General features: G+C 35.3%; 2 protein-coding genes and 1 pseudogene across 5 annotated transcripts; 2 read left to right on the top strand and 1 right to left on the bottom strand.

The window, feature by feature from the left end:
* LOC130733002 (two-pore potassium channel 1-like) lies at positions 1-3602 on the top strand. Of its 4 annotated transcripts, none has more exons than XM_057585037.1 (3): positions 1-156; positions 1551-2612; positions 3286-3424. In XM_057585037.1, exon 2 carries the CDS (start codon positions 1599-1601, stop codon positions 2568-2570), a length of 972 nt encoding a protein of 323 aa, XP_057441020.1. In that variant the 5' UTR covers positions 1-156; positions 1551-1598; the 3' UTR covers positions 2571-2612; positions 3286-3424. The 4 variants fall into 4 exon arrangements, with proteins under 4 accessions (XP_057441020.1, XP_057441017.1, XP_057441019.1 ...); XM_057585034.1 differs by having other exon boundaries at positions 2-156; positions 1551-2497; positions 3286-3602; XM_057585036.1 differs by having other exon boundaries at positions 7-156; positions 1620-2497; positions 3286-3602.
* A 3180-nt stretch (positions 3603-6782) lies between these two features.
* On the top strand, positions 6783-10116 carry LOC130733000 (receptor-like protein Cf-9 homolog; annotated as a pseudogene).
* A 1627-nt stretch (positions 10117-11743) lies between these two features.
* LOC130733001 (ruvB-like protein 1) lies at positions 11744-15718 on the bottom strand. The gene is made up of 11 exons (XM_057585033.1): positions 15434-15718; positions 14962-15282; positions 14473-14622; positions 14177-14332; positions 13409-13543; positions 13057-13122; positions 12871-12977; positions 12606-12705; positions 12419-12510; positions 12274-12343; positions 11744-12161 (listed from the first exon to the last, which is right to left on the bottom strand). Exons 1-11 carry the CDS (start codon positions 15521-15523, stop codon positions 12072-12074), a joined length of 1377 nt encoding a protein of 458 aa, XP_057441016.1. The 5' UTR covers positions 15524-15718; the 3' UTR covers positions 11744-12071.
* Positions 15719-16171: the final 453 nt, after the last annotated feature.

Genomic DNA, 16171 nt, shown 5'->3' with positions numbered 1-16171 from the left:
TTTATTTATTACATAAGCAATTTCTCTAATTCATAATTGATTATGGATAAATTAGGAACATGGGATCCACTTCCACTGAATTCAGAAGCTTTACGAAGACTCAGCACTGCAAAACTCATCTTCTGATCAGCAACACCAGAAAGAATCAATTGAAAGGTGAAACAGTCCAAAGCATTTTGATTGCTATTGTTATGGCTTTGTGTCCATTTTTTTTGTCTTTTTAGTTCAATACATGCCTTTCTTTCATAATAGTATGATTGGAATTATTATTGGTTGTTACTTGTTAGTCTATAAACTCTGTAAATTTCACTTCTTTTCCAGTTTTAGTAAAATGGGTGTTTTCTTAATCTTCAAGGTTGGATTTGTGTAGCACTATTGCTATTTCTGAAGATCTTATGCTCCATGAAATGAACTGCAGTTGCACAAGATTTTCACATGATGAACATGGAAAGTGTTAAAGTTGGTGCCAACTTAGATCCACTCTATTAATTCAGTTTATCCTAAAATTAGCATGGCTGTTCAATTGACAAAGTAGAAAGTTTTTATTTTTGGGTTGTGATCTACTGATCCTGAACCCCATTTCTTTCAGGTGTATGAATGAACTGAGCAAAAAAAAGCAAAGGAATGAATTTATTTCAAAGCTATGTTGTTTGAACAAAACCAAAATAGAAACTTGTTTTACTTCATGAGGTTCCTTGCACTTTCTCTTCCCTTTTACTCTGTTTCCCCCCAAGGAAATTAAGAGTGTTTACACATAAATTTCTGACTAAGGACTTAACTAGGAAGATTGTGTAAGACATCACTGTTGATGTAAATTTTATCTTAATTTTCCGTGTTAATTATTTTTCTTTGCTCTTTTTCCTTCTCATCAAAAGCTTCATGTATGAAGATGCTATTATGCTACTTCTAATGCTCATGAGTTATTGTGCTTACAAAGTCACTGTTCTGTTCTATAGTTCAAAGATATGGATGCAGTTTTTTTCATTTTCTTGAACTGGGGACATACACATTCTACATGGATTATCTGATGATCCAAATGAACTTATATTGTGCTTGATGTAGTTAGTTGGAAATAGAACTTGGATTGATTACCACTGCCTATTCTAGTATACTAGGTTTTTTTTTTCCCCCATGCCCTATCAATGAATTTATGTATGTTTGGTTTAACGTTTAAACCTTACAGTTACAGAATCACTTTTAGTCTCAGCATACTTTTAAATGCCTTCAAGTATTATGGCTTTATGTGCATGTTTGAATCAACATTATCAGAATTGATTTGATAAAAGGGAGGTGAAAGTGGTTGTTCTGGCTCGTTTATGGGAAAAGTGATTTCTATAGGGTAGTGTTGTGAAATCCAACTATAAAATCTCACAATTAATTATGTCCGTAGCTACTCTGCAGAAATTATTTTCTTGATTGCCAAACATGATTCTGGTCAATGAGAATTGATTCTATGACTCCCAGACATAGAGCCAAACACACACTGCGTGTATATTCATGTACTTTCATTTGTTATTTGACTGAAGCAGCTGATTTGGACTGCTTTGCAGCTGAATCCGGTCATTTATTACTGATTCTTGCTTTCGAAACTCATCTGCATGGCCAACAATGATTCACAGGAGCCCTTGATATCGGGATCAATGGATCCTTCTGCTCAAAAGGCTCGACTGCAGTTAAAGAAAAGAAGGCTCATCCGTTCTAGAAGCGCTCCTCAAACAGATCTTGACCCTCCTGAGACAAATGGCAACAAATTAATTCCCCTTTCCGGGTCCATATTTGGGAGTTTACATCCAAGCTTTAGAAAAGTAGCTTTATGTCTTGCAGTCTATGTAGGTGTTGGTGCTTTGGCCTTCTATCTTGTCAGGAACCAGATCAAGGGGTTGAAAACAAACAGATTCCTTGATGCTTTGTACTTCACAATTGTGACAATGACCACTGTTGGATATGGAGACCTTGTGCCTAATAGCAACCTCACAAAATTACTAGCATGTGCTTTTGTTTTCTCTGGTATGGCAGTGGTTGGTTTAATCCTAAGCAAAGCTGCAGATTATTTGGTTGAGAAACAAGAAGCTTTGCTAGTTAAAGCTATGCACATGAGAGAAAACTTTGGTCCATCTGAAATTTTAAAGGAGATTGAGACCAATAAAACAAGGTACAAGTTTCTTCTGGTCTTGTTGCTTCTTTTGGTTCTCATCACTGTGGGGACAATTTTCTTGGTCAGTGTTGAGAAATTGGATTTTGTTGATGCCTTCTACTGTGTTTGCTCCACAATCACAACTCTGGGGTATGGGGATAAGAGTTTCTCAACTCAAGCAGGAAGAGTATTTGCTGTGATTTGGATATTGATAGGTACTATTACTGTGGCTCAGTTTTTCCTCTACATGGCTGAGCTGAACACTGAAAGCAGACAAAAGGAACTTGCCAAGTGGGTTCTTGAAAGGAAGATAACTCATCTGGATTTGGAGGCTGCTGATCTTGATGATGATGGGACTGTTGGGTCAGTTGAGCATTCTTTCTTAGTCTTATTTATTGTTGGCATTGCCTTTGGAAGAACTTATTTTATATCATAAGCACTTATGCAAACGTTTGGGTAAGCTTATGAAAATAGCAAGGTGCGTTTGACTGAACAGTTTAATTAAGCACTTAACAATAAACGTTTATCAAATAAGCATTTACTCATAAGCTAAATTGAGAAGGTTATTGAAACAAGCTCAATATCTTATGGATTAGTATAATTGCTTATTCATAAGCTAATCTAAGCAGCTTACAAACATAAACTCAAAACAACTTATACATAAGTCATAAGTTATTTTATAAGCTTACCTAAACACTTACATAAGTTTTTATGCTATAAGATAAGCTCAAATAAGTTATTTCTAACACGGCTTAAACTCTTTTGAGCTTATCTTTATAAGCTTCCAAGAATAGCCTACAAATAAGCCTACTTATTGGCCCTGTTTGTAAGAGTTTTTTTTAGCTTATCTTATAGCATAAGCGCTTATGCAAGTGTTTGAGAAATCTTATGTAAATACCTTATGACCTACTACCTATAAGTGTTTTGAGCTTATTTTCATCAGTTGTTCATATTAATTTATGAATGAGAGCTTATGCTTACCTATAACCTATTTTCAGCTTTTTCAATAAGTTTCTCAAATTAGTTTATGGATAAGTGTTTGTATGATTAACGCTTATTATCATTAGTGTTTAATTAAGTTGTTTAACTAAACACACCCTTGTTATACTACCAATGGTTTACATGGCTTCATTTATTTTAATCTGTCACAGGGCTGCTGAATTTGTCATCTATAAGCTGAAGGAGATGGGGAAGATTAGTCAAGAAGATATATCACTATTTTTGAAGGAGTTTGAAGAGCTTGATGTTGATCAGTCTGGTACATTGTCTGTTTCTGATATAACGCTTGCTCAGTCATCTTAGACTAACACGTTATACACACCAAGTTGTTGTAGGGTGGTTCTCCTTTTTCACTTCAGTGCGGAAATTTGTCAACAAGATATAACACTATTTTAGATTTTTAGTTACTAATATTTATTCTCCTTCATTTAAGATAAATTTTCAAAATTAATGTTAACTCAATTTTCAATTGTCCTTAGTAATTAGAGGTTAAGAGAGAGATGATCAAGAGTTCGATTTACATGCTACATTTTTTTTTTTTGTTTTTTGGTAAGCCAAGTGTATTCTTCGCCGTAAGTGCTCGCACAAAGCGGATTCACATGCTATATTGATAATACACAATGTTGATTAATAATTTTTTTTTTGAATTTAATGTTGATTAATAATTAATTAAGTGTATTTTGTTAAAAACAACAAGAGAACAATACAGTTGGATATTATGAAAAATCATGTCATACCTTTAGTTTGATTTTAATAAAAAGACTGAAGTCTTGTGATATCAGTGAGAGTAAGTCTCACATTAGAAGATAATAACACCTTTGAATAATTTATAAGTGAGATGATTCATACACCCAAGCCTTAAGGTTTTGAGTGAAAGATATGATTTTCAATCAACTTGCGGTTTGCCCTTTAGCTAAATGTGATGACCTCCCAAAGTTTTATGTAGGGGTGAACATGGGTCGGGTAAATCCAATGAATCCGTCCAACCCAATCCGATCCAATAGAAAAAATGCGGGTTGGATCGGGCAATCGGGTTAGCCGGATGGATTTTACTACAACCCAACCAAGTTCGGATCGGATTTCGGATTCGGTTCAAATCCATCCAACCCAACCCAGAATCCATACATATAATAATAATTTTTATTAATAATTTTTATAATTTTACTCATACTTGAAGTGCTAGTGTCGGAGTGATGACTTTTTGAAACTTTGAGACTTAAGTATTTGTAGTTATTTGTCATATTTGAACTTAGAGTATTTGTTCGTAGTTATTTGTTACATGTTTATATATAGTTATTTAGCATGTTGGAGACATCTAAGTTCTAAGTGTCATGACATGACATTTAGTGTTGTTTTTCACTTTTTAGATACTATTTATATTAGATTGTTTCATGTCATTTGGTAATAAAGTTTTATGTTTTCATGATATTTGGCTATATGTCATTTATGTGGTATTATTTCTCTAACTTTTTGTGTCTTTTTCATGCTATTTAGTATTATAACATATTTAATACTTTTTATAACTTTTTCTGAATTTATAATAATTTTTGCAAGATTTTTTAATATTTCAAATATATTATTATTTTAATATAGTGACCCAATAAATCCATCCAACCCAATCCAAACTTCGTCGGGTTGGTTCGGATCGGGTCCGAAGAAGAAATTCGTGAAATCCAACCCAACCCAACCAATTTTGATCGGTTCGGATTTTATTTTGACCAAAATCCATCCAACCCAACCCATGTGCACCCCTAGTTTTATGCATCTCCTTTGGCCTAACACCAAGTTAGTAATTCTTTAGAATATTTCACGGGAGATCATTTTCATTTTTCTTCTAAGCTTATTATAAGCATTTTTGAAAAATATGCTCGAGCTCTTTTCAAAAAAAAAAATATGCTAGAGCTGGCTGGCTATCTACTGTATATATTGATCATGTTTTAACCCTACCTTCTCAAGTTTCTGCCCTTCCCTGCTCCATTCTTCTTTCTTTTCTGTTGAACTATAAAGCAGTTCTCAAGTTTCTAAATTACATTAAAATGATCACATGAAATTATTCATTGTTTTGTATCAAGATACAAAATGAGAGGGGAATCAACTCAGCGTTGGACAAAAGTATTGCACTATAACATGATACACTGATATGTATAATTTGACGATCCTTTTTAGTGATTGCATCTCTTTGAATGGTGGGAGTAAAATCCATTTTGTTGTACTTAGGTTCTTCAAAGTTTTTATTTGGGCTAAGCTGCCAGCAGGGACTGGCCGATGATAACATGAATTAAAATAATTTTGGTACCATTGTTAGTGTAGGTCATGTCAAATATTAGAGTCAGCCTATATGATCGACTCTAAATATTACAAATTATTTGCGTCGGCTCTTGTGGTAGGTGAGTTGTGCCGGCTCAGAGTGGGCCAGACCAGCATTAAAACATAGCAACTGCCATGTAGCCAAATTTAAATGTTAGCTTCGAGCCGTTAAACGGCATCTCGAATGCTGACGTTGAATCAGTTATAATGTCGGTTTTTGGCTTGTTAGTGTTAGCTTTTGGCTGATGCTAATGAGTGCTTTTCTTGTAGTGTATAGAATAAGAATGCAGGAAAAGAAGAAATCATATCTTCTCATGTAGCCATTTGTTACCAAGCATTCAGTTCTCCAAAATGATAATCAATTTTTTTTTTAAATGAAGAATGAGTGAGAGACTGAGAGATATATATAACCTTCTAGCCTATGCACTTCTGAAATGTGTACATTATCTGATGGAGCATTGTATCTCTTCAGGATAAAATCTTCTATACTTAATTGTTTTGAGTTCAATACTTCAATCTTCTCTTCAACATATTAATTATATATGCTCGTTATTGAATGTTGGAAGAGACATTTGAAACTTCTGAATTTCTGATAGAAACTTTAATTTAATCATTTTAAACATTCTGAATTGTTGATATTAAGTGCAGTGTATTCTTGAGATAAAAGATTAAATTGCATTCCATTTTACCAATCAATTCTAAGAGAAAATATGTAACATCTAATTGATAATTCAGTACAAGCTAGAAGTAGCATATTCATGCTAAGTTACTAGCAAGCAGAGTCATTAGGCACCGCATAAATAGAAGTTGGCATAATTAGTAGAACCTAGATCAGCAACCAATTCTGAAGTTTTAATCATTAGAACCAGAATTAAGAATTATTTGGCATAAAAGTTATATTCATTGAAAGATGTACACATCTGTTTATCTTTTCATAATATTTGAAATGTTATATTATTTAATTTTGATATTAGTTATATTCATATGTGAAACTAAGACTAATATCTAAAGATGAATATGGTGGCAACTGGCAACGATCTTTTAAAATTAAATTCAATAAATGCTGATATTTTCCTTGCACCTTCATGTGTCATTTCAGAATTCTATTGGACTTGACTCAGAATTTACAACGGTGGAAGAAATTTTGGAGGAATGGAGGTGAAACTTCAAACCAATTAATGCAAACAAAGACTTCCAAGTCAATGTAAATGGAAGTATGTGGGTTGACCTCAACCAATAACGTTGTTTCCATGCAAAAGAACCGTGCATCAAAGCTCAAATTTGTAGCCACAAAAACTCTATCTTTATATTTTCAATTTGGTTATAAATATTTTGCCACCCCATGCGCAATACAAAATCACAAACACTTTCAACACAACACAAGTTTGAATAGCTTAACCAACCAAAATCATTCATGGGGTGTTTCTTGTTGCTCTTCCGAGTCATTTTGTGTTTGCTTTATTATTTTCCATCCTTTTCTTTTTCCTCTACACATTCCATATGTCGTCCTGACCAATCCTCTGCTTTGCTTCAATTCAAGGCCTCCTTCACCATTAATACTAGTTACTATGATTATCCATGGGTTCAATGCTATGACGCTTATTCAAAGACAACAACATGGGAAAATGAGACTGATTGCTGCTCATGGCTAGGCGTCACATGCAACCTCGTCTCCGGTCACGTGATTGGCCTCGACCTTAGTTGCGGAGAGCTTCAAGGTAAAATTCATCCTAATAGTACCCTTTTCCATCTTACTCATCTCCAAACACTCAACCTTGGTTTCAATGATTTTTCCTATTCGCAATTCTCATCTCAGTTTGGTGGTCTTGTGAGCCTCACACACCTCAACTTGAGTCATTCCAACTTGGAAGGTGAAATTCCTTCCCAAATATCACATCTTTCCAAATTAGCCTCACTGGATCTCTCTCAAAATATATTAAAGTGGAAAGAAACCACTTGGAGGAGGCTAGTGAAAAATGCAGCATCCTTGAGGGAACTTGTTCTGGATGAAACAGATATGTCTTCAACTAGACCACTCAATCTCTCTTCCTCTTTGGTTAGTCTTAGCCTTTCAGGAACTAGTTTAAGGGGAAACTTGGCAAGTGACATTTTTTGCTTGCCAAATCTTCAACACCTATATCTGTCAGGTTATGAAGACCTTCAAGGCCAGCTTGCAAAATTGAGCTACAGCTCTTCTCTCTCTGTCTTGGATCTTAGGTTCCATCCTTCCCTCTTTATCTAACCTCTCACACCTTACATCCTTGACTCTCTCTTCCAACAACATCAATGGTTCAATTCCATCCTCACTTTTAACCCTTCCATCTCTAACTTCTTTGGATCTCACTTCGAATGATCTCAGTGGTGAAATCCCAGATGTCTTTCCTCAGTCAAACAGATTTCAAGAATTACAATTGGGTGGTAACAAAATAGGAGGTGTGTTGCCATCATCATTGTCGAATCTTCACCATATCATTCTATTGGACCTTTCCTACAATAAATTTAGCGGCCACGTCCCAGACGTGTTTGTTGGGCTAACCAAATTGGAAGAACTCCATCTTCAACAAAACAATTTAGGAGGACAAATTTCATCTTCGTTGTTTGACTTGACCCAGCTTTCTTACTTGGACTGTTCTTATAATAAACTAGAAGGTCCTCTGCCCAAGAAGATAACAGGGTTTTCAAACCTAGTTGAATTACGCTTAGATGACAACTTACTAAATGAGACAATTCCTTCTTGGTGTTTATCATTGCCATCTTTGATAAGATTAGATCTGTCAAGTAACCAGTTCATAGGGAATATAAGTGCAATATCATCATATTCATTAGAGAGTCTACATTTGAGCTACAACCAGCTACAAGGAAACATTCCAGAATCAATTTTCAACCTTGTGAATCTAAGTGACTTAGATCTATCATCAAACAACTTGAGTGGACATCTCGATTTTCAACTTTTCTCCAATTTTTATGGAAATTTTTTGGGTCTGGAATTCCTTGATCTTAGTTTCAACTTACTAGGTGTTGACATATCTTGGTTAATTTGCAACGCAAGTTCACTCCAAATTCTCATATTATCTCACAACAAGTTCACAGGAACCATTCCGCAGTGCCTTGGAAACCTGCCAAACCTTAAAGTTTTAGACCTGCAGATGAACAAACTTCAAGGCACTTTGCCAAGTAACTTTTCAAAGAAAAGCCATCTTCACTCTCTAGATTTCAATGGGAACCAATTAGAAGGTCCTCTACCTGAATCTTTGTCACAATGCAAAGCGTTGGAGCTTTTGGATCTTGGCAACAACCAAATAAAGGACACATTTCCCCATTGGCTTCAAAGTCTACCATATTTGAGAGTGCTAGTTTTGCGAGGGAATAAGTTTGATGGTTCCATTGCTAGTACAAAGGTCATACATCCATTTCCTAGTTTAATGATTTTTGATATCTCCAACAATAACTTCAGTGGTCGAATACCATATGCTTACATAGAAAATTTTCAAGCCATGAAGAATGTTTTTGATCGAGGTGAAGTGAATGGCAGTCAATACATGGAAATATCACCAGTACGATTTGACATGACTACCGGATATTCTGATACTTTGTCAGTGACATTAACAATAAAAGAGCACATCATAGATCTAACAAAAATCCCAACAATATTTGCACAAATAGATCTATCATTAAACATATTTGAAGGAGAGATTCCAAATGTAATTGGAGAGCTTCATGCACTTAAAGGGCTCAATCTTTCTCATAATAGATTCACCGGTCCCATTCCTCGATCCATGGAAAACTTGACAAACTTGGAATCACTAGATCTCTCTTCAAACATGCTTGTTTGTGGGATTCCTACAGAACTAACCAATATAAACTCTCTGGCGGTCCTGAATCTTTCATGCAACCGTCTTGTTGGAGAAATACCTCATGGAAAACAATTCAATACATTTTCCAATGATTCCTATGAGGAAAACTTGGGGCTTTGTGGATTTCCATTGTCAAAGAAATGCCACATGACTCAAGAACAACATTCTCCACCTTCGGCAATCTTGTGGAAGGAAGAGAAGTTTGGATTTGGTTGAACCAGTGGCTATAGGATATGGATGTGGAATGGTATTTGGAGTTGGCTTGGGATGGTTTGTATTCTCAATCGGAAAGCCTCAATTGCTGGTGAGGATGTTTGGTGGCCAACCTAGTAAGAAGGTGAAAAGGAGGACAAAGAGGAGGACTCATGGAACAATGAATCAATTGGTGCAAATGTCATAATTGTATATAGTTATAATAGTTATTTTCTTGTTTATTTAATTTTATTCTACCAATATTTAAAAATAAATTTGAGTGTGAGACCTCTCTCAATCTTATTTAGTGTAATTTGGTATTGTGTTGTGAGTTTGTTGTGTGAATGTAATGCTTTGCACTTTATTTCGCCTTTAATAAGTGATATTTAATAAAATTCCAAGTTTGGCTTGTAAATATTTAAAAACACTTAATATTTGTAAGTGTGTTGTATTTTTCGGGCCATCTTATCATTATTCATTACATGCTATGATTTTGAGTTATTTTTGGGTCTTTCATTTTTTATTTTTCTTTCTTCAAATCCCTGCGTACGGAAGAGACTTCAGTTGCTATGTATTTTTCCTTTACTTTGCTGTATGTTAGTTCTATAAAATTTTGGTTAGGCCCCGCAATCAGTTTTGATTCAATGTTATTGATATATTGTGTGTCATGAATCAGTAGTAACAGTAAGGACAAAGTAGTTCAACCCCAGTATTCCTAACTCCTAACATCACAAAACAACGAGAAAGAAATTCAGATATAAAATCTTAAGCTAAATAAAATCTAAAGTACATGCCTGCATATTCTACACTTTCCTGCTCTATTTTCCTTTTTCTTTTTCTTTAATTTGATTTTAATAAAAAGACCGGAGTTAGTAATTATTTAGAATATTTCAAGGGAAATCATTTTCATTTTTCTTCTAAGCTTATTATAAGCATTTTGAAAAATATGCAAGAGCTAGCTTGCTTTACTCTACTACATATATAACTCATCTTTTGGTGGGTTTTGTTCAAATGTAACAAAGATTTTGAACCCTCTTATTATGTTATCCATCTAGAAAGCATCTTCACATGTCTGTTGTCTGTGACTGCAGGTCCATTTCAAAAATCGTAATGGTCCACCATTTAGTTGCCGACAATTTTTTCAAATTCAAAATAATTAAAATATTGGCATTTGCGTCCATTGTCGCCTACATAATCAATTAATCATGACTCATAACAATCTAAGTAAAAAATACTAATCAAATCAGAACATTCAATAATACTTGAAAGTTAAGAAATAATTATAGAGTTGAATGAAAGGGTTACATAACATTCCAATATTGCTTGGTATCTCAAGAAGCTTGAAAGTTACACTATTTCTTCCTGGAAGTGATTATTGCTGACACAAAACCAAACAAGCTCTTAGTACTACTACTACTACTACTACACACTCTACTTGATGTGAGCAACACTATCACTAACCTTAGTTGGGGTGGAAGAATGAAGGGGTACCTTAATCGGACTTGTGAGAAACCAACGGCGGCTCAGGGTGGCTGGTGATGTAGTCTAGGAGGCCTTTGTGAAGGAAAGTGTCTGTCTCCAGTAAAGGGTAGGACTTGGCAAAGAGGAAGACAAGGGCAAGGACTAGTGCTGTTGAGAGGAAGAGTGGCCAGAAATAGAGCAAGAGGTTCATCAATCTTGGAGCCATCACTATGAGACACAAGAGGGCCACACAACAAAGCACTGCAACCAAAATATGGTACCTAAACCTGCGCACCTTTTGAAGGATCTCCATGAAGAAGTTGAAGATTGCTTGGAAGGAGAGTGAGGAGGGTCTGTGTTTTCTGTGTGGAGATTTTGTATGACACAAAACAAAAGTGTTGGTTTTCAGATTTGGTCTTCCAAGATTCTAAGTTGGAGAGGGAGGGAATAGGGATACACTCATTTTTCACTACCAAACTATCCTCAAATTACTAATAAAATAGCATCTTTCTTTCAGTTCACGTGTGCATAGTGTATTATGTATTATATAGCATAGTTTTTTGTGTAAATTAACATAAATGTTAACGACTATCTTCGTTTTTTTTTTTTTTGAAAAAATGAGGGGTTAAAGTTTGGCTTAGTTAGTCTGAGTTGAACTTGTCTGAATTTTAACATCAGATCTGAAATAAGACTAATCCAATAGTTTAATTTATTTCAGTGTTCAATTATTTTTTCATCTCTTCATCAATTTTGTATTGGATTATATTAGTTGATAAACACTCCTAACAAGGATAAGTTGTAGAATAAAAATGTTCCATAGCCATTAAAAGTTGTAGAATAACAAATAGGAAACAAAAAAAGAAAAAAAGTGGGAGAACAAATGTGCCTCACTAAATTCTCATTTGCTTTTTGGCTTTCTGTTGTCAGAATGTGATGAACAAAATAATCCCAAAATCATGATTTCAGTAATAAATTACAGCAAACTTCAATCATGACATATCCAATGAGTCAGGTTCTGTATCTCAGGTTCCTGCTACCACTGATAATATCCAGATATATTCTTCAAACCAATTATCCAAGCCATGCTGGAGACGAAGTAGAGAAGCAACAGTTTGAAAATAAAATTATGTGATGTATTTTTCCTGCTGCTCTTGAAGTAGTTTGGCTGAAGATTTGGCATCCAAATATAGAGAACAAACTTCATCGAGATCCGCCTATAAATTTTCACAAGAATAATAACTCCATTTAGTTCAAGAAAACTAGCTAAGGATGTAGTTTACAAATTGTTTCAAGTGCCTGAAAACCAATTATCCAATTTCAAATTACCTTGCAAATGTTGTCTCGGCCATTCATTTTTGCAACAATGCTGGCAGGTGATAAAAGCTGAACCGCGTGCCTGAAACAAGCAACTAATATAAGTAAACATAGGAAAGACTGACATCAGAGAATAGCCAAAATCTAGAATGCAGACCTTAAAGATGTCCTTTGTCCAATCTCTCCAAGGAAAGCTAAACTTTCTTCATCCACAACTAGTTCCTCTACTTGAGCACGGATAGCTAGAATCTGTGCCGTATGTAAAAAGTGTACATTAGCACATTGAAAACACATATGACTTTGACATATTGGAATGCGACTTGGAAAAAATGATAATCCATTACCTGTATCATCTCAGCAGGACCATAGATTTGTGTTCGAATGATCACCAACCGATCCAACAGGTCAACGGGTATGCCATGAGGACTGGCCATATCAGTCCCTCTGCATCAAAATAAGGGAAGTTAGTACTGAAATATAAGAATGATGAAATGAATGAAAATGGAACCATATCAGTATAACCATATTTAAGCACTTCATTCATTTGATTTCTTCAAATTTACCATTGGACTGAAACTTCTTTATGACCAACACCAGTTTTAATCATACCTTACGTTGCAAATTCCTCTATTTGTAGCAAAGATTACTATGGGAGATAGGGAGCTCTCTAGAGCACGATTCAGATAGGAAAAACACTCCATATCTAGCATATGCACCTGTAAAAAAGCATAAAAACTTGAATAATTAAAAGCCATTGCAGACAATAATTAGGGAGAAAGTTAGTGAAAAAGTCACCTCATCAATAAACAGAACTCCTGGAACAAGCTCTGCTACACCTTCATCAATATATCGATTGACAACCTGACACCAACATAAAAATAGTAGTAAACATGTCAGCTATCCTCCTGTTTTCGTATTTTCTCTCTTTTTCTTTTCATTGGGTTTTCACTTTTCAGGATCACAAGTATGACTTCATCAATTGCCGATTTCAACTTAATGCAGAAAACATATGAAAGAATAAGTAATACATCCAAGAACAATTGATAAAAATTGAGGAAGTTAAAAAGCTCACTTTCAGGCCCCTAATTTCCCCCCAAAAGTTATGAAACCAAAAATTACAAACATGCATCACAGGTTATGACAGTACCTTATTTATTTCTTGTCTCAACTTGTCGGTGATTTCTGTTTTCCTGGGTTTCATCATCTGACCCATAAGAGACAGAATATCCTGCCCTCCTTGAGGTCGTGCATTCGCAGCATCCAGATCATGTAGGGTTACGTCCTTTGAAAATAAAGACGATCAAAATCATAGTAAGAAATCAGTAAAGTATACCCACTATCTAAAAGACATTCTAGCAGAGTCCAAGCCTCCAACTATTTTCAAACCGTTAAGCACAATGTTTTAGTATCTTGAAAACAAGTCCAAAAGATTTGAGTCCTATAAATTAAAGTCTGGAAGAATAATATTATGATGTCCCCAGCAAGTCCAATCACGACAGAATGAACTAAGAAAAAGTAGATGCTACTCCAACTTAAATTCAGAAGCTTTACAGAGCAACATCTTAATTCTTCGGGTAATTTAATTGATGTATTTCCACCAAACATGTTCCTCTATAATGCAGATGAAAAAATTCATTTCAATGGTCAAATATAAGTTCCTAGAAATGCTTAAATTCTCAGTATACACACACAAAATGCTGAATTGGAACCAATCAAAGGATCAACTAAACAGACTATATGTGAAGATGTTATCATCTACATGAAGCCAGTGACAGGTCAACTTGAAATGGAACTTAACATCAATATAAGTTTCTAGTAAGACTGATCACAAGGGATTCAAATTTAATAATTATACTAAATTAGAAAATCTTTAGAGGTGTTTCATGCATATAAAATTGGTCTTCTAATCAAATACCTGAACAATCTCCTTCTTTTTATGAACCTCTCCTTTAGGAAGTGGAACATATTCCTCTGCTTCAAGGTCAAACTCGGTAGCAAAAGCATCACTCCGGCCCACCCTTTTCACAGCCCCACTATTTGCCTCAATATATATAACATCCCCAACAGCTACCTGCATATTGTACATAAATCCCACATCAAAACATCAGAAAATATACACAAATATTATATAGCTTTAAAACAAGGCATAACTTGTTACACCTAGGATCACACACACACAGAGAAAGATGACAGTAAGAGGAAAGCCCTCACCTTTTCCTTAATCAAGGCATCATATATGGTAGGGTCCAACTTGAGTTGCTTGGTTCCTTTCACAGTCTTTAATCCAATTATCACATGGCTAATACTTTTGCCATAACCACCCGTAACACTCTCAGTCTCTTCCGGAGAGAGCTCGGTTACCTTCCACAAGAGCAGCAAAATATCAGAAAACTCGATATCAAAAATAACAAGCAGAAGATAAAGTGATCAAGAGTATGTTTGTGTAAACAACTTAGCGTTTATCCATAAGTTTGTTTGAGAAGCTCAATAAATAAGCTCAAATTAGCTTATGATTCAAGGAGTTTATGAAAATAAGCTCAAAAGAGCTAATAGATATTAGATGTCATAAACTATTTACATTAGCTCTTTCGAGACACTCTTATCCTATAACATGAACTCAAATAAATTCTTCCAAAAGCAACCCACATTAACATTAACAATGTAATCCCAGTTTCAACAAGGGAATTACAATGAACTCACCTCCCCTTCATACACTTCCTTATTTTCCTTAATCCGCAGACCAATAGCCCTTCTAAAATTTTCCATAAGAACCTCAGTCTTCTTCACTTCAGATGAGTACACTTCTGATCCAACCATTGGGCAAAAAGGAACCTTAGTCCCAAGCTCCTGACATATCCCGAGTGCTAAAGCCGTCTTGCCGGTTCCCGGCGGCCCGGCAAGGAGAAGTGCACGGCCAGCCATCTTCTTCTGACGTATCATATCAACCACAAGACCACATGCTTCTCTTGCCTCTGCTTGTCCCACAAACCCAGAAGCAAAAGGCAATGCTTTTCCACTCGCCTGAACAAAAAGATTCAAAATTTACAATCACTTTTACACAACAGCAACATCATCAGCAGCAAAACCCAATGTTCAAAATTTGCAATAATTAACACACAAAAGCAGAAAAAAAAAGTGGTTGAAAAGCGAGAAGAAGAGGAAGAGAAGGAACCTCAAGACCGAGGCCTTTGATGTGAGTGTGGGTAGCAACACGCTGTTTCTTCGTTGTGGACTGAACCTCTTCTATTCTCATCTTCTCCATTCTCTATGCAGTGTTTTTCACTACACCGAACAAGTAACTGAAATTTGACTGCACACTCACCGGCGGCGGCGAAGACGGTGGCGATCGATCGGTGGCTCGCCGGAGTTGGCAAGAGCTCAGTGCGTGTGCTTTGCTTGTTCTTCTTCCTTTCGAATTAGGGCTCAGGGGTTTTTGAGCTTGTAGTAATGAAGTATATTTCATTTATTTTATTAAATTGCTCTCGCACTGAAGATAAAAAAAAATCACAATAATAGGAATTGAATTTTCAATCTATTTGATGGAATAAAAAGTAATGTAGAATGATTTATGTAATGTGATTACTGACGTGTTTGTCAATACGATATGGATTCAGCAACATTGTTGGTCCCATACAAAATAGTTTCTTTTCTTACAAGGGCAAGAAACGATGAATAATGTTTTCCTGCCTCACAGAATTATTCACCATATGAGTAGATATCTTCGGTAGAAAGGGAAGTTTGGCATTCAAAATTGATTTCGAAAAGCCTATGACAACGTCTCGTGGTCTTTCTTAGGGAGACTTTGATCCCTTATGGCTTTCCTTGTGTAATCGTAAACTTAATTATTTGTTGTGTTTCCTCCTCTCATATATCTTTGATCTACAATGGGGCTCGCCTCCCGAAGTTCAAG

The sequence above is a fragment of the Lotus japonicus genome, chromosome 1 (assembly GCF_012489685.1).
Source record: "Lotus japonicus ecotype B-129 chromosome 1, LjGifu_v1.2".
NCBI lineage: Eukaryota > Viridiplantae > Streptophyta > Magnoliopsida > Fabales > Fabaceae > Lotus > Lotus japonicus.
This window is presented reverse-complemented; position numbering and strand designations above follow the sequence as displayed.